At 41.6% G+C, this 27,271-nt stretch overlaps 1 protein-coding gene across 28 annotated transcripts in view; it reads left to right on the plus strand.

The window, feature by feature from the left end:
- Positions 1-27,271, plus strand: part of AFDN (afadin, adherens junction formation factor) — a 359,169-nt gene that overhangs the window by 265,635 nt on the left and 66,263 nt on the right. For all 28 annotated transcript variants that reach the window (XM_077283193.1, XM_077283195.1, XM_077283199.1 and 25 more), the window contains 2 exons: positions 13,267-13,455; positions 16,476-17,546. In XM_077283193.1, the coding sequence (XP_077139308.1) occupies positions 13,267-13,455; positions 16,476-17,546 (1,260 nt within the window). The remainder of the gene's footprint in view (positions 1-13,266; positions 13,456-16,475; positions 17,547-27,271) is intronic.

A 27,271-nucleotide genomic window follows, 5' to 3' on the forward strand; every position in this document is an offset into this window, starting at 1 on the left:
GCTCCATACAGTATATAATGGGCCCCATAAAATGCTCCATACAGTATATAATGGGCCCCATAAAATGCTCCATACAGTATACAATGGGCCCCATAAAATGCTCCATACAGTATATAGTGGACCCCTTATAATGCTTCATACAATATATAATGGGCCTCATACAGTATATAATGGGCCCCATATATTTTTCCATACAGTATATAATGGGCCCCATATAATGCCTCATATAATGCTCCATACAGTATATAATGGGCCCCATATAATGCTCCATGCAGTATATAATGGGTCCCACATATTGCTCCATACAGTTTTTAATGGGCCCCATATATTGCTCCATACAGTATAATGGGACTCGTATAGTGTTGTATGCATAAAACATAAATGGCAAAATCAATTACCGTATATACTCAAGTATAAGCCGAGAAATTCAGCCCATTTTTTTAGGCTGAAATTGCCCCTCTCGGCTTATACTCGAGTCATACCCAGGGGTGAGCAGGGGAGGTGGAGCAGCAGCTGTGTAATAACTCACCTGCTCCTGGCGCAGTCCCTGGTTCCCCGGCGGCGGCAGCTTCTTCCTGTAGTGAGCGGTCACATGGTACCGCTCATTACAGTAATGAATATGGACCCGACTCCACTCCCATAGGGGTGGAGCAGCATATTCATAACTGTAATGAGCGGTATTCACCTGCTCCCTGTTTCACGGCCGCCGCTGCATCTTCCCTTTCCTCTGCACTGACGCTCAGGTCAGAGGGCGCGATGACTCGATTAGTGTGCGCGCCGCCCTCTGCCTCAACAGTCAGTGCAGAGGAAGACGAGGCGGTGGAACGGGAGCAGGTGAATATAGCAAGTGCCGGGGGCCTGAGCGACGAGAGGTGAGCATGTGATTTTTATTTTTATTTTTTTTATCGCAGCATATGGGGCAAATGTCTACATGGAGCATCTTATGGGGCCATAATCAATGTTTGTGCAGCTTTATATGGGGCAAATGTCTACATGGAGCATCTTATGGGGCATAATCAGTGTTTGTGCAGCTTTATATGGGGCAAATATCTTTATGGAGCATCTTATGGGGCCATAATCCGCATTTGTGCAGCATTATATAGGGTATATTTTAATATGGAGCATCTTATGGGGCCCATCATAAACTTTATGGAGCATTATATGGGGCTCCTGATTCAATATGGATATTCAAAAACACTTAACCTACTGATATCTCAATTAATTTTACTTTTATTGGTATCTATTTGTATTTTTGACATTTACCTTTAGCTGCTGCATTTTCCACCCTAGGCTTATACTCGAGTCATTAAGTTTTCCCAGTATTTTGTGGCAAAATTAGGGGTCTCGGCTTATACTCAGGTCGGCTTATACTCGAGTATATACGGTATATCAAAAATTAGTACCAGGTCCCAAATTATCATAGAAAAACAGCAAAAAATAGGTAACTTAAAACTTAACATTTAATACACCGATTAAAATTCACGACACAACATTTAAAATCAGACACGCAAACAATTAGAATATGCACAACCAGAATAGGGGAACTGGTTATGGGCAAAGAGACTGTCAGTACCACTAGCAATATTACTACAATTTAGACACACACAATTATTTAGATAAATCAGTACCTCTGATGATCTATAAATTATATCTAAATGGTCAAAGGGTCCATAGAAAAGAAGGAAAATCAGAACAATCTCACCAATCCGGTTGAAGATGCCACCTTCATAATAGTACCCTCCTAAATTTCAATAAGTAGGAACCCTTGAAACCATCACTTGATATTCAATGAGCCATTCATAGATACGACCGCCTCCCAACGCGTTTCTTCCTGAATGGAGTCATCAGGGAATATGGCAGTCAAACAATAAAGTACCCCAACATTTCTGGCACTCTCTAAGAGCCTCATGCAAAAAAAAAAAAAATGAGGCTCTTTGAGAGTGCCAGAAATGTTGGGGCACTCTATTGTTTTAACCCCTTAGTGACGGAGCCAAATTTTTGAAATCTGACCAGTGTCACGTTATGTGGTACTAACGCTGGAACGCTTCAACAAATCCCAGTGATTTTGAGACTGTTTTTTCGTGACACATTGTTTTGCGATAATGGTAAATTTAGATCAATGTTTTGTGTTTATTTATAAAAAAAATATCAAAAATTTTGAATGATGTTCCTTTTAATCCAGATGGTCATACCACAGCAAACCATTAATAAATAACATTTCCCATATGCCTGCTTTACATCAGCACCATTTGAAAAATGTTATTTTATTTTGTTTGCATTTTAGGAGGTTTAAAAATGTAGTAGTAATTTTTCATTTTTTCAAGGAAATTTACAAAATTTATTTTTTTAGGGACTTATCCATGTTTGAAGTGACTTTAGGGGTCTCATATATTGGGAAACCCCCAAACGTGATACCATTTTAAAAACAGCACCCCTGACATATGGAAAAATGCTTTCAGGTAGTTTATTAACCCTTCAGGTGCTTTACAGGAATTAATGCAAATTGGCATGACAGAAATGAAAATGTGTATTTTTACCATCTAAATGCCTCTAGCTTCTGAACACATTACTACAGCCGTCAGACTCTAAGGCCGCGATTTGGTCATGAATTGCCATGGCAAACATCAGGACCACAAAATCATGATGTGAGGGCACCAGTTTGGATAAAGAGGAAGCCCCCACACTCTGTTATCCATTTATAATGATGTAGTCACTATTGACAGCAGCATCTAAGGGGTTAAACAGATATGAACGGTGCAAACACTGATCGTGACTGATGCAGCAAGTTGTCAGCTATAGTGTACAGCCGACAGCTGCTGGATTATCACCTGTATGGGGGGGACGCTATTCTCTTATATCTCAGGTCAGTTAAAATATGTATTGGCTGTCATTAAGGGGTAAATAATACGAATGGTTTGCCGCACTAACCCTTAAATCCCCCCTCCCAAAAACTATCTTGAACAACACCTAATCAATCATTTGACTGAAGCAATAATGCTAAAAACAGCAGGTAACTAATGTAATGTTCCACTGTGCACAATGGTACACTTGATTTTCAGGTTGGAACAGCTACTAGCAATATCTAATTGGTAACATACAGGACCTGCTTGTATGGTTGTCTTTAAACAATGAGCAATATACTTCAAATTCTGATCCTACGTGATATGCATTCACATAAGCCGTGCAGACAAACTTAGACGCTGCAATAAATCAGAAAGCTGGTGGCAGTGCAGTATGTTGTAAATTGACTACAGCAAAACCAGACAAACAAAAGGGACCTCGTATCAAGGGATCAACACAAATAATACAAGCGGTACCTGCTAAAATAAAATATTCTGCTACAACGGCCCGTTCTCCTGCTGGAGCTGCAGATGGCGATAGGTAAGCGAGCCATCCCGGGATCCAGTAAAGCACTCAGAGCCAAGGGAGTCCCGGCCGATGGCGTCCCTGGTTGCGCCGCAATACAAAAAATGGCCAACTACGAACTTTGTGTTAGTCCATTACATTTGATATGTACATTCTAGGCCAGTGATGGCGAACCTATGACACGCGTGTCAGTGCTGACACGCGTAGTCATTTTCAGTGACACGCCGGCCGCGGCCCCATAGAAATTGCTTCTTTACCAGTGACGTAATTTTAAAATGCGCGCGTCTCCTGCCTCCCGTGACGTCACGGCTTGTGATTGGTCGCGTCGCCCATGTGACCGCGACGCGACCAATCACAAGCCGGATCGTAATTTTAAAATCCTGAATCCCTAGATTAGGCATTGAGGACCTGAAAATTACTTCACAGGTTGCTGTGATTGGTCGCGTCGCGGCCACATGGGCGGCACGCGACCAATCACAAGCCGTGACGTCACGGAAGGAAGTAAACGCGCGCATTTTAAGCAAAGTACGCTGCCGGTTCCCTCGGTGAGGTCCAGGCTGCGTCGGAGAGGTGAGTATAGCAATATTTTTTATTTTAATTCTTTCTTTTACACATTAATGTTGTTTCGATACCGATACCACAAAAGTATCGGATCTCGGTATCGGAATTCCGATACCCGCAAGTATCGGCCGATACCCGATACTTGCGGTATCGGAATGCTCAACACTAATGGCATCCGATCCGATTTTTTATCGGATCGGATGCCATGCAGGAGGTCTGTGGGTCCAAACAACAGAGCTCCGGTGCAGAGCGTCTAGGCCTGGGACTTCCGGTAGGCCAGGCGCAGCTCCCGGAAGTCCCAGGCCTAGACGCTCTGCGTATGTATGGGGGGGATGAAGCGGCTTTAGGGTATTATCCCAGATACTACAGGACACCTGCAGATTCCTCGTGGAGACCGGGCCTCGATGGATCAGCACAATATTAGGCAAGTGATGAATTCCTCCCACACCTACATAAGCTGAACGTTTGTGTCTCGCTTCGAGCCCTTTGAAGTAAAACCACTTGTAAATCTTTGTTGTAGTGACAAGCTTTCCTCTTTGTCCTGGTGCACACCTCGCACCAGCCACAATGCTGGCTGCTCTCCAGAATGTATACTTCAGAAGCTTGCGGGTGCTCTGCCTCCGCCGTCTGCTCCCCACTAATTGGGACAGGGTGGGTTTTGTGCAGGTCTGTTGTTCCCCAGCCATGAGTATCCAAGAATCCACCATATAATGGGCTCGTAACACATAAGCGAGCTCTCACGAGGCCCGTGCCCCCCTGATTGTAATCTAATTGTATCACTCATCAAGAATGCATGGAGATAACTCTCCTTAGGTCACTACATCTCTGACACCAGTGGAAACTTTCTATAGCACTGTTCTGAACTCCCCAAAATCCGCCATTGGGTCATCCGCCACTTGTTTTCTACTTTTGCCATTATTGCAGCTCTATCACGGCACCCCACACGAGTTAAGTTGTTATTTAAACTATACATGTCGCAAAATTATGGGTTTTTTTATCAAGGTGACACACCACCCAAGTTATGATCGGTTTTTTGGCGAATTTTGACACACCAAGCTCAAAAGGTTGCCCATCACTGTTCTAGGCAATTCTATATGAATCCCTACTATTTCTGATCCAGCTTGTATGTATATTGGTGTTGATACTTCCTTACTTAGATTTATGAGCACATAAGAGAGTTTATGAAATTGTGTATAAAAATCGTTTTATTAATTTTTGCTATTTTATACCAGTTACGTATTGCCACGCCACGTGATACATTTTTTATGTACCACCTCAAAGTCTTATAGTTTTTATTGTGTATTGTTATTTATGTATCAAGAAAATTTGTTGAGTTCTATGAAATACAGGCCTTTGTTTTTTGATAGGATGGCATGGTAATCCTTTTTGGAGATACTAATATAATAATTGCCCTATTTATCTGTTGTTTCAATAAAAAAAAATGTCTGTCATTTAATTTGATCATGCAATGCTCCTTCCATTTTATATATTTTAGAAACATTAAAAATGTGTTTTTAGGATTGGATGAGTACCATTCATTTTAGTGCAGTATTAAGTTGTGAAATTTGTAGTGTAACAATACTGTAGTCACCGCCAGTGACAGCCACTGCTGCGGGTCGCATTCTCTCACACAAATGACAGCGTGTGAACCAACGCTGGTTCCCACACTGTCACACAGCATCTCTGACCGGCGGTAAGTGGTAACCTTAACTGATGTCACTGCTGGTCAGACATTGCTGGGTATCATGGACCGCTGCTATACCAGGCAGTGTCTACTACAATTTGTGCCTATGAAGCTCCATTCTCGGAACGGGTCTCCATATGCTGGAATTTTGGACGGTTCTTGTCGTGGGACCTCGATGTGGACTACAGCGAATTCTTTGAACTATTGCGGATCCGCATGGGAGTTTTATCTTTAATAAATTGGTGAAAGAGGGTAATTGTCAGAGAGTGTGACTTTTTTGTGTGTGTTTTTATTTCTTTTTACTACTGGGTTAGTAATGGAGGTGTCTGACTGACACCTGCATTATTAACCCCTGGGCTTGGTGTGAGCCAGCTGCTGACATCAAGATCATCAAAAATTACCCCGATTGTCACTGCACTAGGGCAATTGGGATGAGCCGAGGCGAAGCATCAAAATTGGCATATGAAATATGATGCTCCACTTCTGGAGTGGCTGCAGGCTGATATTTGTAGGTTGGGAATAGCCCAGTAACAATGGCATTCCCAGCCTATTCATATAAGTCTGCAGATTTCTGCCTTCCCTTAGCTGATTATTAAAAATAGGCTGGACCCCACACCATTTTTTTTCATTTATTTATTACTAATAAGTATATTAAAAACACCAATATAAATTTTTTTTAAAAATGCGTAGGATCCCCCTTATTTTTAATAAACCAGCTAAGGGAAAACTGATAGCTGTGGTTTTATATTAATAAACTAGGAATGCCCCTGATTATTGGGCCATTCCCAACCTACAAATATCAGCTGCCCCAGAACTGGCACATCATATTTGATGCGACAATTCTGGTGCTTAGCCTCAGCTCATCTCGATTTCCCTGGTGCTTGGCAATTGGGATAATTTTTTTGGGGTGTTGATGTCAGCAGCTGGCTGACACCAAGCCACAGGGTTAGTTATGAAGAGGTGTCTGAGACACCCCCATTACTAACCCAGAAATAGAAATAAATAAAGACACACAGAAAAGTTTTTTATTTGTTAAAATCACTCCCTGGACATTTACCCGATTTTACAAATTTATTAAAGATAAAACTCCCAATCTGGTCTGATGTAGTCCAAGAGATCTGCTGTAGCCCACATCAAGGTCCCACGATGAGCACCATCCAAAATTCCAGCTTGTGGAGTTCCATTCAGAATTCAGAGATCAGAGCTTCATAGGCACTAACTGCAGCAGCAGACACTGCTGGGTCTCTCAGTGGTTCGCGATACCCAGCATTGTCTGTGAAGGGCGATGACATCAGTAGGGTTAGCACTAACCGCCGTGCAGATCCACTGTGTGAAAGTATGGAAAACGGTGGCTTTAACTGGCAGTAACCTTTCTGATGTCTCCACCAGTCACAGCCACTGTAAGCCATGTTACATGGTATGCCTGCCAATCACAGCCATGGCAATACTTGGCCGGAAGTGCACACAGCCTGAACACTAGCTGATTGGCTGTGCTGTAGCTTTTCAACAAGCTTTATTCGGGTGTCGAACCTTAACAGTAACACGGATTTCCATTTAAAAGTCTGTGTACGGAAGTCTGATTCGTACAAACCCAGAACTTTATCATTTGGGTTTGTTCATCCCTTGTGGATATATTTTTTTTGTTTTCATTATTTTGTGCTTATAATATGCATTCAATGTACTCTCTAGTCAAAATCCCCACTTTCACAACACTATTAATATGTAAACTACACTGTGTCCAGTGATAAGAGACTTCAGTGGCAACTGAGACTTCTTGCCGAGAGTCTAAGAATAGTTAAAATGCCAACTACCAGTTTCTCAGACACAAAATACACTACCGTTCAAACGTTTAGGATCACCCAGACAATTTGGTGTTTTCCATGAAAACTCATACTTTTTTTAATCAAATGAGTTACCAAATGAATTGAAAATCTAGTCCAGACATTGATAAGGCTCGAAAGAAAGATTTTTATTTGAAATAATAATTTTCTCCTTCAAACTTTGCTTTCGTCAAAGAATGCTCCCTTTCCAGCAATTCCAGCATTGCAGACCTTTGGCATTCTAGCAGTTAATTTGCTGAGGTAATCTGGAGAAATTTCACCCCATGCTTCCAGAAGCCCCTCCCACAAGTTGGCTTGGCTTAATGGGCACTTTTTGCATACCATATGGTCACGCTGCTCCCACAACAGCTGGCCACTCCATTACAGATAGAATACCAGCTGCCTGCATCTTCCCTAAATAGTTCTTGCATAATTTGGGGGTGTGCTTTGGGTCATTGTTCTGTTTTAGGATGAAATTGGCTCCAATCAAGCGCTGTCCACCGGGTATGGCATGGCGTGGCAAAAATGGAGTGATAGCCTTCCTTATTCAATATGCCTTTTACCTTGTAGAAATCTCCCACTTTACCAGCACCAAAGCAACCCCAGACCATCACATTACCACCACCATGCTTGACAGATGGCGTCAGGCACTCTTCCAACATCTTTTCTGTTGTTCTGTGTGATCCAAACACCTCAAACTTGGATTCATCTGTCCATAACACTATTTTCCAATCTTCCTCTGTCCAATATCTGTGTTCTTTTGCCCATGTTAATGTTTTCCTTTTATTAGCCAGTCTCAGATATGCCTTTTTCTTTGCCGCTCTGCCCTGCAAGCCAGCATCCCGGAGTCGCCTCTTCACTGTAGGCGTTGACACTGGCGTTTTGCGTGTACTATTTAATGAACCTGCCAGTTGAGGACCTATGAGGCATCGATTTCTCAAACTACAGACTCTAATGAACTTGTCTTGTTGCTCACTTGTGCAGCGGGGCCTCCCACTTCTCTTTCTACACTGGTTAGAGCCTGCTTGTTCTCTCCTCTGAAGGGAGTAGTACACACCGTTGTGGGAAATCTCCAGTTTCTTGGCAATTTCTTGCATGGAATAGCCTTCATTTCAAAGAACAAGAATAGACTGTCGAGTTTTAAATGAAAGTTCTTTTTTTCTGACCATTTTTAGAGTTTAATGGAACCAACAAATGTAATGCTCCAGATTCTCAAATAGCTCAAAGGAAGGTCCGGTTTATAGGTTCTCTAATCAGCCAAACTGTTTTCAGCTGTGCTAACATACTTGCACAAGGGTTTTCACGGGTATTCTAACCATCCATTAGCCTTCTTACACAGTTAGCAAACACAAAATACCATAAGAACACTGGAGTGATGGTTGTTGGAAATGGGCCTCTATACACCTATGAAGATATTGCATTACAAACCAGACGTCTGCAGCTAGAATAGTCATTTACCACATTAAAAATGTATAGAGTGTATTTCTGAATCATTTAACCCCTTTCTGCCATTGGACGTACTATTCCGTCCATGTGGGGTGGGCCCTACTTCCCAAGGACAGAATAGTACGTCCAGCGCGATCGGCCGCGCTCACGGGGAGAGCGTGGCCGATCGCGGCCGGGTGTCACTGCCTATCGCAGCTGATATCCGGCGCTATGTGCCAGGAGCGGTCACGGACCGCCCCCGGCACATTAACCCCCGGCACACCGCGATCAAACATGATCGCGGTGTGCCGGCGGTATAGGGAAGCATCGCGCAGGGAGGGGGCTCTCTGCAGGCTTCCCTGAGACCCCCGGAGCAGCGCGATGTGATCGCGTTGCTCCGAGGGTCTCCTACCTCCTTCCTCGCTGCAGGACCCGGTTCCAAGATGGCCGCGGCATCCGGGTCCTGCAGGGAGGGAGGTGGCTTACCGAGTGCCTGCTCAGAGCAGGCGCTTGGTAAGCCTGCAGTGCTCTAAGTCAGATCGGTGATCTGACAGAGTGCTGTGCAAACTGTCAGATCACCGATCTGTGATGTCCCCCCCCCCCCCCCCTGGGACAAAGTAAAAAAGTTTTTAAAAAAAATGTCCACATGTGTAAAAAAAAAATTAAAAAAAAATTCCTAAATAAAGAAAAAAATATATATATTATTCCCATAAATACATTTCTTTATCTAAATAAAAAAAAAAAAAAAAGTACACATATTTAGTATCGCCGCGTCCGTAACGACCCAACCTATAAAACTGTCCCACTGGTTAACCCCTTCAGTAAACACCGTAAGGAAAAAAAAAAAAAACGTGCCAAAAAACAACGCTTTATTATCATACCGCCGAATAAAAAGTGGAATAAAACGCGATCAAAAAGACAGATATAAATAACCATGGTACCGCTGAAAGCGTCATTTTGTCCCGCAAAAAAAGAGCCACCATACAGCATTATCAGCAAAAAAATAAAAAAGTTATAGTCCTCAGAATAAAGCGATGCCAAAATAATTATTTTTTCTATAAAATAGTTTTTATCGTATAAAAGCGCCAAAACATAAAAAAAATATAAATGAGATATCGCTGTAATCGTACTGACCCGAAGAATAAAACTGCTTTATCAATTTTACCAAACGCGGAACGGTATAAACGCCTCCCCCAAAAGAAATTCATGAATAGCTGATTTTTGGTCATTCTGCCTCACAAAAATCGGAATAAAAAGCGATCAAAAAATGTCACGTGCCCGAAAATGTTACCAATAAAAACGTCAACTCGTCCCGCAAAAAACAAGACCTCACATGAGACTGGTCTCAAATATGGAAAAATTACAGCTCTCAAAATGTGGTAACGCAAAAAATATTTTTTGCAATAAAAAGCGTCTTTCAGTGTGTGACGGCTGCCAATCATAAAAATCCGCTTAAAAACCCGCTATAAAAGTAAATCGAACCCCCCCTTCATCACCCCCTTAGTTAGGGAAAAATTGAAAAATTAAAAAAACGTATTTATTTCCATTTTCCCATTAGGGTTAGGATTAGGGTTAGGGTTAGGGTTAGGGTTGGGGCTAGGGTTAAGGCTACAGTTAGGGTTGGGGCTAAAGTTAGGGTTGGGGCTTAAGTTAGGGTTAGGGTTTGGATTACATTTACGGTTGGGAATAGGGTTGGGATTAGGGTTAGGGGTGTGTCTGGGTTAGAGGTGTGGTTAGGGTTACCGTTGGGATTAGGGTTAGGGGTGTGTTTGCATTAGGGTTTCAGTTATAATTGGGGGGTTTCCACTGTTTAGGCACATCAGGGGCTCTCCAAACGCGACATGGCGTCCGATCTCAATTCCAGCAAATTCTGCGTTGAAAAAGTAAAACAGTGCTCCTTCCCTTCCGAGCTCTCCCGTGTGCCCACACAGGGGTTTACCCCAACATATTGGGTATCAGCGTACTCAGGACAAATTGGACAACAACTTTTGGGGTCCAAGTTCTCCTGTTACCCTTGGGAAAATACAAAACTGGGGGCTAAAAAATAATTTTTGTGGGGAAAAAAAAGATTTTTTATTTTCACGGCTCTGCGTTATAAACTGTAGTGAAACACTTGGGGGCTCAAAGTTCTCAAAACACATCTAGATAAGTTCCTTGGGGGGTCTAGTTTCCAATATGGGGTCACTTGTGGGGGGTTTCTACTGTTTAGGTACATTGGGGGCTCTGCAAACGCAATGTGACGCCTGCAGACCAATCCATCTAAGTCTGCATTCCAAATGATGCTCCTTCCCTTCCGAGCTCTGCCATGTGCTCAAACGGTGGTTCCCCCCCCACATATCAGGTATCAGCGTACTCAGGACAAATTGGACAACAATATTTAGGGTCCAATTTCTCCTGTTACCCTTGGAAAAATACAAAACTGGGGGCTAAAAAATAATTTTTGTGGAAAAAACACATTTTTTATTTGCACGGCTCTGCGTTATAAACTGTAGTGAAACACTTGGGGGGTTCAAAGCTCTCACAACACATCTAGATGAGTTCCTTAGGGGGTCTACTTTCCAAAATGGTGTCACTTGTGGGGGGTTTCTACTGTTTAGGTACATTAGGGGCTCTGCAAACGCAATGTGATGCCTGCAGACCATTCCATCTAAGTCTGCATTCCAAATGGCGCTCCTTCCCTTCCGAGCCCTCCCATGCACCCAAACGGTGGTCCCCCCCCCCCCCACATATGGGGTATGAGCGCACTCAGGACAAATTGGACAACAACTTTGGGGGTCCAATTTATACTGTTACCCTCGGAAAAATACAAAACTGGGGGCTAAAAAATAATTTTTGTGGGAAAAAAATTTTGTTTTATTTTTACGGCTCTGCATTATAAACTTCTGTGAAGCCCTTGGTGGGTCAAAGTGCTTACCACACATCTAGATAAGTTCCTTAGGGGGTCTACTTTCCAAAATGGTGTCACTTGTGGGGGGTTTCAATGTTTAGGCACATCAGTGGCTCTCCAAACGCAACATGGCGTCCCATCTCAATTCCTGTCAATTTTGCATTGAAGTGTCAAACGGCGCTCCTTCCCTTCCGAGCTCTCCCATGCGCCCAAACAGTGGTTTACCCCCACATTTGGGGTATCAGCGTACTCAGGACAAATTGTACAACAACTTTTGGGGTCCAATTTCTTCTCTTACCCTTGGGAAAATAAAAAATTGGGGGCGAAAAGATAATTTTTGTGAAAAAAAAATGATTTTTTATTTTTACGGTTCTGCATTATAAACTTCTGTGAAGCACTTGGTGGGTCAAAGTGCTCACCACACCTCTAGATAAGTTCCTTAGGGGGTCTACTTTCCAAAATGGTGTCACTTATGTGGGGGTTTCAATGTTTAGGCACATCAGTGTCTCTCCAATTGCAACATGGCGTCCCATCTCAATTCCTGTCAATTTTGCATTGAAAAGTCAAACGGCGCTCCTTCCCTTCCGAGCTATGCCATGCGCCCAAACAGTGGTTTTCCCCCACATATGGGGTATTGGCGTACTCAGGACAAATTGTACAACAACATCCAATGGGGTCCATTTTCTCCATTTACCCTTGGTAAGATAAAACAAATTGGAGCTGAAGTAAATTTTTTGTTCATTTTTATTTAAACATTCCAAAAATTCCTGTGAAACACCTGAAGGGTTAATAAACTTCTTGAATGTGGTTTTGAGCACCTTGAGGGGTGCAGTTTTTAGAATGGTGTCACACTTGGGTATTTTCTATCATATAGACCCCTCAAAATGACTTCAAATGAGATGTGGTCCCTAAAAAAAATGGTGTTGTAAAAATGAGAAATTGCTGGTCAACTTTTAACCCTTATAACTCCCCCCAAAAAAAAAAATTTTGGTTCCAAAATTGTGCTGATGTAAAGTAGACATGTGGGAAATGTTACTTATTAAGTATTTTGTGTGACATATCTCTGTGATTTAATTGCATAAAAATTCAAAGTTGGAAAATTGCGAAATTTTCAAAATTTTCTCCAAATTTCCGTTTTTTTCACAAATAAACGCAGGTAATATCAAAGAAATTTTACCACTATCATGAAGTACAATATGTCACGAGAAAACACCGTTGAAGTGTTCCAGAGTTATAACCTCATAAAGGGACAGTGGTCAGAATTGTAAAAATTGGCCCGGTCCATAACGTGCAAACCACCCTTGGGGGTAAAGGGGTTAATGTTAGCTTCATTGGAAAAAAACTGTGCTTTTCTTTTTTTTTTTTTTTTTTTAAAAAAGGAAATTTCTAAGTGACCTTAAACTTTTGAACTGTAGTGTATATTTTCTATGGATCAGAAAAAATGTAAGATTGTTTTTTTTTTAATACATTGCACTCTTTATTTTTGTGTTGTATATAATTTACTGAAGTATCTTTTGTTTCAGGAACTACAACTATCATCGAGACCAGAGGCCTATCCTATTCCAACTCAGACATATCCCAGGGAATATTTTACATTTCCAAACCCCAAATCCCAAGATCGACTAAATCCTCCACAAGGCCAATGGCCAGATTATGAAGACAAAGTGCATGTTCAAGGTGGAAGCAACCACTCTAGCAATACTTCTGTTCAAGTAAGCAGTTCACAGAAATTGACAGGCCACCTACTTCAATAACCTTGTTAATCTTTCTGTTAAAATGTATATCCAGGTTCTCAAGAAAATGGCTATATTGTAGGACTCTGCTTTATAATATTACTAGCTGTACTACCCGGCTTCGCCCGGGGTAATAACTGCTGTTAGCAAAATAGAATGTGTTAACAAAAATTTATTCTGCACAAAAAACCACAAAACAAATAGATAGAAATGTAATTATTAAAAGGCAAAAACTAAGCTAATAGAAGCATTTTACAACATATATTTCAACACCAGAGATATTCCACACAGATTTAACTAAATTGGCCAAGTAATGTGAAGTAATCTCCTACTACTTAATCGAGAGCCTTTTGATAAACGACATTCTTAGTTTTTCCTTCAGGTGCAAACACAAACAGATTTTTGGCTGTTCCAACTCTTGAACAGGCCACATAAAGTTGACCATGAGAAAAGCATGGAGATTGTAAATCTAAGCTAGCTGAAGAGCCCGGCGTTGCCTGGGCATAGTAAATATCTGTGGTTAGTTATAGCACCTCACTTCTCTTATTTCCCCATCACGCCTCTCATTTTCCCCATCACATCTTTCATTTTCCCCCTCACATCTTTCATTTTCCCCCTCACATCTCTCATTTTCCCCCTCACTCCTCTCATTTTCCCCCTCACTCCTCTTATTTTCCCCCTCACTCCTCTCATTCCCCCCTAACACTTGTCATTTCGACCTCACATCTGTCATTTTCCGATCACTCCACTATTTTTCCTCACTCCTCTCATTTTGCACTCACACCTTTTCATTTTCACCTCACACCTCTCATTTTCACCTCAGTATATACATGTTTGTCATCTCCCTTATATATAGTATACACCTGTATGTCATCTCCTGTATATAGTATATACCTGTATGTCATCTCCCCTGTATATAGTATATACCTGCTGTGTGTCATCTCCCCTGTATATAGTATATACCTGTGTCATCTCACCTATATATAGTATATACCTGTGTGTCATCTCTCCTGTATATAGTATATATCTGTGTCATCTCCTCCTATATATAGTATATACCTGTATGTAATCTCCTCCTGTATATAGTATATACCTGTGTCATCTCACCTATATATAGTATATATCTGTGTGTCATCTCCTCCTGTATATAGTATATACCTGTATGTCATCTCCTCCTATACATAGCATATACCTGTATGTCATCTCCTCCTGTATATACTATATACCTGTAGGTAATCTGCTCCTGTATATAGTATATACCTGTATGTCATCTCCTGCTGTATGTAGTATGTACCTGTATGTCATCTCCTCCTCTATATAGTATATACCTGTGTCATCTCTCCTGTATATAGTATATATCTGTATGTCATCTCCTCCTGTATTAGACCTCGTTCACACGTTATTTGGTCAGTATTTTTACCTCAGTATTTGTAAGCTAAATTGGCAGCCTGATAAATCCCCAGCCAACAGTAAGCCCACCCCCTGGCAGTATATATTAGCTCACACATACACATAATAGACTGGTCATGTGACTGACAGCTGCCGGATTCCTATATGGTACATTTGTTGCTCTTGTAGTTTGTCAGCTTATTAATCAGATTTTTATTTTTGAAGGATAATACCAGACTTGTGTGTGTTTTAGGGCGAGTTTCGTGTGTCAAGTTGTGTGTGTTGAGTTGCGTGTGGCGACATGCATGTAGCGACTTTTGTGAAATGAGTTTTGTGTGGCGACATGCGTGTAGCAACTTTTTGTGTGTCGAGTTGCATGTGACAGGTTAGTGTAGCAAGTTGTGTGCAGCAAGTTTTGCGCATGGCGAGTTTTGCGAGTTTTATGTGTGGTGCCTTTTGAGTATGTGCAAGTTTTGTGTGAGGCAACTTTTGCATGTGTTGCAAGTTTTGTGCATGTGGCAATTTTTCCGCGTGTGCAAGTTTTGCGTGTGGCGAGTTTTCCATGAGGTGAGTTTTGCACGTGTGGCGAGTTTTGCATGTGGAGAGTTTTGCGCGTGGCGCGTTTTGAGCGGCGACTTTTGTGTTTCAACTTTTATGTGGCGAGGTTGGTGTATGTGTGGTGAAATGTGCGCTGAGGGTGGTATATGTGTTCGAGCACGTGGTAGTGTGTGGCGCATTTTGTGTGTGTTCATATCCCCGTGGTGGTGTGGTGATTATCCCATGTCGGGGCCCCACCTTAGCAACTGTACAGTATATACTCTTTGGCGCCATCGCTCTCATTCTTTAAGTCCCCCTTGTTCACATCTGGCAGCTGTTAATTTGCCTCTAACACTTTTCCATTCATTTTTTCCCCATTATGTAGATAGGGGCAAAATTGTTTGGTGAATTGGAAAGTGCGGGGTTAAAATTTCACCTCACAACATAGCTTTGACGCTCTCGGGGTCCAGACGTGTGACTGTGCAAAATTTTGTGCCTGTAGCTGCGACGCCTCCAACACTTTTCCTTTCACTTTTTCCCCATTATGTAGATAGGGGCAAAATTGTTTGGTGAATTGGAACGCGCGGGGTTAAAATTTCACCTCACAACATAGCCTATGACGCTCTCGGGGTCCAGACGTGTGACTGTGCAAAATTTTGTGGCTGTAGCTGCGACGGTTCAGATGCCAATCCCGGACATACATACACACATACATACACACATTCAGCTTTATATATTTGATTCTCCATTAGCTGATAACCTGTCTGAAGTCTGTTCTGCAAACTACACAAAACTAAGCGGCGTCCTGCTCTTCCATTTTCAGTGTGAGCGCTATAGAATCTTATGACACATGCTTCCACACTGAAGATGGTGTCTTAGTAGCAGGAAAAGGATACTGTTTAGTGTATTGTAACCCGCAGTAAAGTCTTTAGGTGGTACTCGCTGCAGGTTATCATCAGAAATTGAGTGATTTAGAAAAGTTATTACCTCTTTAGTGCCTGTTTTTTAGTTGTAAAACTAGTGGTTTTTTTACTCTGTACTATAGTTATTTATTTATTTATTTATTTTTAAAGCGAATTGAACATTCTCAAGAAGAGTTAAGAGATGAACCTGAATTTCATTCGAAACAAAGTCATTCAGAGTCTGTCATGGGAAATAATTTGGAGTTTTTAGACAGAAAGATGGATAACAAGGACAGTTGGATAAGTCAAACTTCTACTGTAGAATCGAGTACCTCCAGCCAAGAACATCTAAACAGTTCGATGATGACATATTCTTCCTCCTCATTGTTAAACAAAACTGGTCCTGGTCGTTGGAAAACTCCAGTGGCTTCTCATGCTCCTCCAGTTGCAGGGTCACAGCCTGTGAGAACGGATCTGCCGCCACCACCACCACCACCACCAATGCATTATGGAGAAGAATTTGAGAGATTTGAGGGTATTCCTATTGATTTACCACTTCCACCACCACCACCATCACAAAGTCAACTGAGCTCTCAAATGAACTCACAATCTGCTGCATTAGAGAGGAAAAAAAGAGAAGAACATCAGAGGTGGTACGAGAAGGAAAAGGCCCGCTTAGAGGAGGAAAGAGAAAGAAAGAGACGAGAACAAGAGAGAAAACTTGGAAAAGTGCAAACACCGGCTACTGCTGCTACACATGTTGTTGTTTCTCAGTCTTCATTACCAGTACCGCCCTCAAATATTCCACTGACAAAACCAGAGAAACCTGCAAATGTTCCCCGTCCACAAGAAACCGTTATCCGTGAGCTGCAACCTCAACAGCAACCGCGCACAATAGAAAGACGTGACCTTCAATATATTACAGTAAGCAAAGAAGAACTTTCTTCCGGTGACAGTCTTTCTCCTGATCCGTGGAAGCGGGATGCCAAGGAGAAATTGGAAAAGCAGCAACAAATGCACATTGTCGATATGCTCAGCAAGGAAATCAGTGAACTACAAAACAAATCCGAACGATCTGCTGAAGAGAATGACAGGCTTCGCAAATTAATGCTAGAGTGGCAGTTCCAGAAGAGGCTCCAAGAGTCCAAGCAGAAAGATGAAGATGATGACGAGGATGAAGAAGATGATGATATGGACACTATACTTATTATGCAGCGCCTGGAAGCAGAAAGAAAAGCAAGGGTAATACCTTTTTTGTATTTTATTTATTACTTTTTAATTAAAAAAAAATAATTATCATAGACCACATGCTCTGTGTTAAAGGAAACCTATCAGCAGGATTGTGCTCAGTAAACTAGACACGTCAGGTTGGCGCTGTTACACTGATTATACCTTGGTTGATGAAATCCGTCTTGTTGTTGTTTAATCTGTATTTGTAGTTTTTAGTTAGAGATTCTCTTGCTTAGGGGCGGACCTGTGGGCGGGGCTTTATGTGGTGCACTGCGTACATATTCATCCTTATGGGCTTATGACAGGTCACTGATCCCTCAGTGAAGCACGAGAATCTCATTAACGGAAAACTACAAATACAAAATAAACAACCACCACAAGACTGATTTCATGAACAAAGTATCATTGTAATCAGTATAACGGCGCCGACCTGACACTGTCTGTAGGTTACTGAGCAAAATCCTGCTGACAGATTCCCTTTAAATGGAATGTTTCATGTGTAAATTGGGGGGGTTAAACTTTTTACATTTTACGATCTATTTAAAGAAAGCGCAGAATTTTCATATTTGCCACTAGTCCTTTTTCCTCCCTCTGTACAGTAGACTTTCAGCAGTTTCCTTATTAGAAAGGATTACCGTAAAAGGTAAAAGCTCTGTATAAATTAGATAGCACCATATACACCATTCACAATAAGTGCTGTCTTGGCTCACTTCTTACTCCTTCCTTCACATTGACCTATACTCGCAGAACATGCTCGGATCATGCTTCTATACAAACTAATAGGCTTGAGTTAGTCTATTGATGCCCATATGGCAGGTGAAAAGAATAGGAACTAGAGGCCATTATGAAAGCTATTTTTTTTTTCTTTCTTTAATATCGATAGAAATATAAAAGAAAGTCTCAAAAATGGAAATAAAACGCATTTAACATAAAAGCTTGATTTTAAACATTTGGTAAGTTTCTTAAGACACATTCCCATCAGCACTCTGACAAATATGTTTTGTTATTATAGAACCAGTACAATTTTCAAATTGAGTAACAATGCTAGAAAATAACATACATTGTATTCCATTGCAGCTGCAGAAAGGTAAGGCTTATGTGACCTAAACTTAATAGGTGAATCATATTTCACGCTCAGCATAAAATAATTTGCCTGCTTAAATTATCATTCTCCTTTTCAGCATTGTAAAATGAAGGCACTTAATTGTCATACACAAGTGTTTGGTCAATACATGTAGAAAAATGATAGCTAAGAATGGAATGACACTTTCATCCCTTATGAGACCTCCAGCATTCATGTATGGCACATGGAAAGTGAGTATGGACTGAACTCAGGAGCTGAGTCTTCACCATACCTAGCAGATGCTGGTTGTATTAAACAGCCAGCATCTGACTAACCGCATCAGTAAGAGCTCAGCTGTAAGCCCCTCAATCTCTGACAGTGGTATTTAAGGCTTGCAGTTAGGATGGAGGGCACATCATTCTGTGAACCTATTGGCTTCCCACGCAACGCAACTGCAGGGTACTGATGGGTGGCCATAGCGGCGGGGCATGCTGTGATTGTACTCCTGTTTAGCCAAGTCTGTGGCTGGTCTTCACAGAATGCACCCTGATTTTCTCTGTATACTTAAAATAGTTTGGTATTATATAGAACAAGTGATTTATGATCTCGGGTTGAAGTCACCGAAGAGTACTAAAAAAGAAAAAGTGTAAAAATATTTGAAAATCATCCGTTGGTTGTATAAATTATTCTTTTGAAAGCTGAAACCCTCCGAAATGTGGTTTAGGTTTAGAAAATAAATTGGCATCAATGCAGAAATATTGATCAGTTAATGGACACAGAATGGTCAGATTTTGGCAAGACAAAAGTTTTGTCGCCTGGTCATATACTGCACCCAATCCTAGTTTACATCCTCACCTGTGCGCAGTAAATTATTGGTTTATTAGTGTGTGTATAAAAAGAAACCCAGCACCTCAGACCTTCATTTGAACTGCAACTTGAGCTCTGACAACATGCCAAAAATCCACCCTGCTACCAAAGCCTGAATTATCAAGAGGCTGAAGACCAGATCCACTGCAGAGGTGGCTGGCACCTTTAATGTGTCTCAGCGTCAAGTACAAAGAATTAAAAAAACATTTCAAGAGACTGGAGATGTGTTTGACAAGCCCAGGTTCAGCAGACCCCGCAAGACAACTGCTCAGAAGGAACGTTTGTTGGTTAGAAAATCCAAAGCAAACCCCTCTTCCACTGCAGCAGAGCTCCAACAGGCCTGGTCACCTCAAGTCCCTGTATCAACTAGAACAGTTTCTGTCTCGAAATGGCCTCCATGGTCGAATCAGTGCCCAGAAGCCAGCACTAAACAAAAGGCAAATAAAAAAAACGTGTGGCATTTGCAAAGTCCTACAACCTGCTAAACAGATGGACGCTGGAAAAGTGGCTGAAGGTGGATTTCTGTGATGAATCTTCAGTAGAATTACACCACAGCTGCCGCAAATACTGCAGGAGACCTACTGGAGCCCGTATGGATCCAAAATACACCCAGAAAACAGTTAAATTTGGTGGTGGAAAGATCATGGTCTGGGGTTACATTCAGTATGGGGGTGTGCAAAACATTTGCAAGGTGGAAGGCAATATCAATAGCCTAAAATATCAAGAAGTATTAGCTACCTCTTATTTTCCAAATCATAAAAGGGGTCAAATTCTGCAGCAGGATGGTGCTCCATCTCATACATCCATCTCTACAACAAAGTTCCTCCAGGCAAAAAAGATCAAGGTGCTCAAGGACTGGCCAGCCCAGTCATCAGCCATGAACATCATTGAGCATGTTTGGGGTAGGATGAAAGAGGAAGCTTGGAAGACAAAACCAAAGAATCTAGATGAACTCTGGGAGGCATGTAAGACTGCATTGTTTGCTATTCCTGATGACTTCATTAATAAATTGTATGAATCGCATGGATGCAGTCCTTCAAGCTCATGGAAGTCACATAAACTATTAAATATGACTCTAATAGCACCACAACTTCATTCACCAATGTTATGCAACATATATTTGTATTTTAAGTTAATTATTTGTTTGAATATCACATTACTTTCTGTGGGCGACAAAACTTTTGTCTTGCCAAAATCTGACCATTCTGTGTCCGTTCTGTGATCAATATTTCTGCATTGATGCCAATTTATTTTCTTAGCCTAAACCACATTTCGGAGGGTTTCAGCTTTCAAAAGAATAATTTATACAACCAATGGATGAATTTAATGTCAGGTTATAAGCTTTTATTTACATAACATGGATAAGCGACATGACTTCTGTCAGGGAGTGAATACGATTACAGCAATACCAAACATGTCCAGTTTTTATTATTTTACTGGTGAAAAAAAAAAATCTAAAGTTTGGGAAAAAAAATTTGGGTCACCATTTTTCGAAACACATAACGCTTTTATTTTTCGGCCAATGGAACTGTGTGATGGCTTTTTTTTTTTTGCGGGGATACAAAACATTTTTATTAGTACCATTTATGGATAGATGTGACTTTTTGATCGCTCATTACAGCCTTTTTGTGGAATTGAGGCTACCAAAAAAAACCCATAATTTTGTTTTTCATGAATTTTTGCCGTTTTACGGTGTTTACTGATCGGTTTAATTGTTTTTATATTTTGATAGATCAGACTTTTCTGAATGTAGAGATACCACATGTATGTTTTTTTATTTTTTAATATCTTTATTTTCAATAGGGGAAAAGAGTTGATTTGAACTTTTTTTTTTTAACTTTTTTCTGTTCTTGTTATCCCCCTTATGGGACCTGAAGATGCAATCGTCTGAACGCTTGTGCTATATACTGCAATGCAACAGTATCGCTGCATATAGCAGAAATCACGGTCTACTTTGAAGTCTCCTTAATGACAGGCACAGGGGTCATCAGCTGATCCCCGGCTGTCATGACAACCCATCGGCGACCTGCGATCATGTCACAGGCACACCATTAGGCAGAGAAAATAACACATGCTAACGTCTGCACGTGTTAAATGCCACTGTCACCGATTGACAGTGGCATTTAACAGGTTAACAATTGTGAGTGGAGCTGTTAGCAACAGGTGCTGGCTGTAATACACAGCCATTGCTTGGTAGGTATGTTACGGGCTCGCTGTGAGAGCTCACTCCATACACCTGCTTCCGACATGCATCGTACATGTTCGGCGGATGTCTTAAAGGGGTTAAATTCAGTAAAAAGTGAAAAATAAAAATTAAAAAGCCCTGACGAAGAAGGAGCACCTCCTTCGAAACGCGTTGGTTGGTTGCCCTGACAAGCACCCGCCTAACTTGTGACGTCACTACCTTAGCCACGCCCCCCTTTTACACCGCTACTGCTCCGGCGTTGCTTCCGGCCGGGGCACGCTAGGAGTGAGCGGTTCCTGCCCTCGCTAGACGCCTCAGCATTCAACCTCCCACCTGGGCACAGTCGGCTCCGGATTTCCCTAGGGGCACTCGGTCCAGCCCGGCTCACCGGCAGAAGGTTCTTGGACATCCACTGACCTCCATAACCATCTTCACGCCTACATCTAGTAAGTGCATGTGTATTTATGCAAATTGCAGAAGGGAGCCGTATGAATGCCAGCGTTTAGCGCATGACTGGTAGCGTCTAGCGGGTAAATCACCATCCCGCTGTAATCACAGCACTTGGGCATTTTTCTGCATACCGGACCTTCTTCATTAAGCCGATCGCAATCGGCTCCTTTTTTTCCCTCACAGCAGGCAGTGCCGAAGTGTACGCAGTATCCCCTTCCCCATTAGCGCAGGTGTGTCATCGGTCTATTATAGTATATATATTTTAGACAGGGTTCAGCACAGTCCCTGTCATCCCACCAGCAGCTTCATCTCCTCCTCCCCCTATTGTTCGTACAGTGCAGCGCCAGTGTTTACCCCCTTTTTTTCAAAAATTAAAAAAATATGAAAAAAAAAACACTAGTTCAAATCACCCCCCCTTTTGCCGAATTAAAAATAAAAATATAAAATAAATACACACATTTGGTATTGATGTTTTTGTAAAAGTCCGATCTAGCAACATCTAGCAATACAATAATCGGATTGGTAAATCTCATAACGAAGAAAAAAGAAATCAAAATTTTGGAATTACTTTTTTCTTTTTCTTTTTTTTATTTTGCTGCTTATAATTATTATAGTGCTTACAATAAAATGCAAATAAGGCAATCAAAACATCAAAATAGGATAAGTAAAAACGTAAGGCCCATATCACGAAAAATGAAAATGTTATGGGTCTTGGAAAATGAGGACAAAAGCAAGCAATTTTTTTCTTACAAATTTCCACATTTTTTTCTCCACGTAAATAAAAAAAACAACAACAAATGTTTGGTATTTGGGTTCTCGTACCAACCTGGAGAATCATATTATTGTGTCAGTTTTACCGCATAAGGGTTTGTTCACACACATGCGTTTTTTTAATGCTACTTTTAGCTGCATTTTGTAGTACCAGCTATGTCTGAGATATCAGAAATCTCATACACAGCTTGTTTTTTTTTTTGTCCTCAATATTTTGTGGTGAAAAAAGGCTGAAAAAGCATATCGGGTTTTGCTGCTTTTTTTTTTTTTTCAAAACCTGATGAAGTAGAATCAGATTTTTTTTTTTTTGTTGCTCTAAACCGTATCAGGCATCCCCAAGAGACAAATGTAGCAGGACCCAAAACCAAGCAAAACCTGCTTTTCTGCAGAAAGTTTCTTACTGTCAAGAGAGCAGGTTGTGCTGCAGCAAAAGCGCAACTTGTGAACATAGCCTAACATGGTAAATATACAGTGGGGAAAATAAGAATTTGATACACTGCCGATTTTGCAAGTTTTCCCACCTACAAACAATGAAGAGGTCTGCAAGGTACACTTCACCTGTGAGACAGAATCTTTAGTAAAAAATCCAGAAAATCAGATTATGATTTTTACATAATTAATTTGCTTTACATTTCCTTTAGTTCTTTACCAAGTTTGCACACACTGCAGCAGGGATTTTGGCCAACTCCTCCATACAGATCTATTTTTCAGGGCTGTTGCTGGGCAACATTGAATTTCAGCTCTTTCCGAAGATTTTCTATTGGGTTCAGGTCTGGAGACTGGCTAGGCCACTCCAAGACCTTGAAAATGCTTCTTACAGAGCCAATCCTTAGTTTCCCTGGCTGTGTGTTTTTGGTCATTCAGTGGGAAAAACACATCATATTGTATGATTTTTACATAATTAATTTGCATTTTATTGTATGAAATAAGTATTTAATACAATAGAAAAACAAAACTTAACAATTGGTTCAGAAACCTTAGTTTGCAATAACAGAGGTCAGTTGTTTCCTGTAGTTCTTGACCAAGTTTGCACACACTGCAGCAAGGTTTCGGGGCTGTCACTGGGCAACATTGAGTTTCAGCACCCTCCAAAGATTTTCTATTGGGTTCAGTTCTAAGGACTGGCTAGGCCACTCAAGGACCTTGAAATGCTTCTTATGGAGCCACTCCTTAGTTGCCCTGGCTGTGTTTCTTGTCATTGTCATACTAGAAGAATCAGCCACGACCCATCTTCAATACTCTTACTGAGGGAAGGAGGTTGCTGGCCAAAATCTTGCGATACATGACCCCCTCCATCTTCCCTTCAATATGGTGCCCGTCTTGTCTCCTTTGCAGAAAAGCACCACCAAAATATGTTGTTTCCCCCACCATGCTTCACAGTGGGGATGATGTTCTTGGAATTATACTCATCCTTCTTCCTTTCCTTCCAAACACAGTGAGTGGAGTTTATACAAAAAGTTCTATTTTGGTCTCATCTGACCATATAGCCTTCTTCAATACATCCCTGGATCATCCAGATGGTCATTAATGAGCTTCAAATGCGCCTGGACATTTGCTGGTGTGAGCAGGGAGATCTTGCATGCCCTGCAGGATTTTAATCCATGATGGCGTAGTGTGTTACTAACGATAATGTTTGAGACTCCAGTCCCAGCTCTTTTCTGGTCATTGACCAGATCCTTCCGTGTAGTTCTGGCCTGACCGTTCTCAGAATCCTCTTTAGCCCACTAGGTGAGATCTTGTATGGAGCCCCAGACCGAGGAAGCGTGACAGTCATCTTTTGTTTCTTCCATTTTCTATTAATTGTGACAACAGCTGTTTCGTTCTCACCAAGCTGCTTGCCTATTTTCCTGTAGCCCATCCCAGCCTTGTGCAGGTCTACAATTTAGTCTCTGGTGTTCTTAGAAAGCTCTTTGGTCTTGGCCATGGTGGAGAGGGTAAACTGTGATTTAACTGTGTGTGTGGTCTTTTATACAGGCATCAAGTTCAAACATTTGCAATTGATAACAGGTAGTGCAGAGTAGGAGGGCTTCCTAAACCAAAACTAACAGGTCTGTGAGACCAAGAGTTCTTGCTGGTTTGCAAGTGGTCAAATACTTATTTCATGCAATAAATGCTAATTAATTATGTAAAAATCGTGCAATGGGATTTTTCTGGATTCCTCTCCATTCTTTATAGGTGGAAAGACTGGCAAAATTGACAGTATATCGAAAACACTGCTAAAAAAATAAATAAATAAAGGGAACACTTAAAACAATGTAACAAAATCAATCACACTTCTGTGAAATCAACCTGTCCAGTTATGAAGCAACACCGATTGTGAATCAGTTTCTCCTGCTGTTGTGCAAATGGAACAGACAACAGGTAGAAATGAAAGCCAATTAGCAAGACATTAGCAATTTTTATCGTAGGTACGCTTCACCTGTGAGAGACAGAATCTTTAATAAAAAATCAAGAAAAATACCATTGTATGATTTTTACATAATTAGCATTTGATTGCATGAAATAAGTATTTGATACAATAGAAAAACAGAACTTAATATTTGGTACTGAAACCATTGTTTGCAATTACAGAGGTCAGACGTTTCTTGCAGTTCTTGACCAAGTTTGCACACAATGCAGCAGGGATTTTGGCCCACTCCTCCAGATCGTTTAGGTTTCGGGGCTGGCACTGGGCAACAGTTTCAGCTCCTTCCAAAAATGTTCTATTGGGTTCAGGTGTGGAGACTGGCTAGGCCGCTCCAGGACCTTGAAATGCTTCTTTCGGCGCCCCTCCTTAGGTGCCCAGACAGTGTGTTTGCACTAAGCACCATACCATTTCCCTCACAGATCAATAAATGATAGTATTGTGTCTGTGGTGTCCGCACTGCATTTACCATAGATTACCAAGAGGGAATCTTGATATAAGGACTTTTTTCCTATTCATCGTTCTTATAATCACTACCCCGTTGTGGGATTTTTGCATGCATATATGGCTGTGCCACATGATCTGTTAGTTTCTGTGCAATACCTCTTGCCTTTATCTTTTAAGTAACGGTTTGTGTTATCAATTAATACAATTTTGCAATATATTTTTAAGCTAAATTTCCTTTTTTGGATAGGTTTATGTACTAAATTACTGGGGATATTTTTTGGCTAACTTGTTAAAGTGTTGCAATTAAATGAAAACAACATATACTTCCTGGAGCAGCTCCTTTCCGAGGATGTGAACTCTGTGTCTCCTGGCAGTCAGGTGACCTTGTCTCGCGTGTGTGCTGCAGACAATCTGCGGCCCCGATGGGCTGCAGCCTTCACAGTTCTAACAAATGTCTGAGGGCAGTATGAAGGGTGCAGCTGGTCAGCGGTGGCGGAGGTCATTAATATGCTGTGATGCACAACCCTTTAAGCCCGAAGTACAGACTTATGACCGCTACATATGATTTCAGTGCATATTACTATTTACTCTAATATTTTTCTTTTAACTCTTTGTTGTCCTCTTCCAGTAGTCACAGAAATATTGTAAATAAAGCATGTTCTCATCTGGCAGTAAAATGTAGGTTAAATACAGTATGTTAACTGGACAAAGAAATTGTCAGACTTGTTGTTACTTTGCAATTCAACATAACGTCTTTTTTTTGTTTTATTAAATTCATGGCCTACTTTTTGGATAAACCATAAGTATGAGGCTGAGGGGGATCTGACTACTTTTAGGAGCAGCTGTGCTTTTTGTATAGCAGTTTTGTCCCATTCACCTGAATGATGTTAAGCTGCAAACTCTGCAAAAACTACAGCACTGCAGTACGGAGGGGTGGGCATTCTGAAGAGGCTACAGCACTGCAGCATGGAGGGGTGGGCATTTTGAAGAGGCTACAGCACTGCAGTACGGAGGGTGGGCATTCTGAAGAGGATACAGCACTGCAGTGCGGAGGTATGGGCATTCTGAAGAAGCGACAGCACTGCAGTATGGAGGGGTGGGCATTCTGAAGAGGCTACAGCACTGCAGTACGGAGGGGTGGGCATTCTGAAGAGGCTACAGCACTGCAGCATGGAGGGGTGGGCATTTTGAAGAGACTGCAGCATGGAGGCGGGGGCATTTTGAAGAGGCTACAGCACTGCAGCATGGAGGCGGGGGCATTTTGAAGAGGCTACAGCACTGCAGTACGGAGGGATGGGCATTCTGAAGAAGCTACAGCACTGCAGTATGGAGGGGTGGGCATTCTGAAGAGGCAACAGCACTGCAGTACGGGGGGTGGGCATTCTGAAGAGGCTACAGCACTGCAGTACGGAGGAGTGGGCATTATGAAGAGGCTACAGCACTGCAGTACGAAGGGGTGGGCATTCTGAAGAGGCTACAGCACTGCAGTATGGAGGGGTGGGCATTCTGAAGAGGCTACAGCACTGCAGTATGGAGGGGTGGGCATTCTG

This window comes from Ranitomeya variabilis, chromosome 2 (genome assembly GCF_051348905.1).
Source record: "Ranitomeya variabilis isolate aRanVar5 chromosome 2, aRanVar5.hap1, whole genome shotgun sequence".
Taxonomy (NCBI): Eukaryota; Metazoa; Chordata; class Amphibia; order Anura; family Dendrobatidae; genus Ranitomeya; species Ranitomeya variabilis.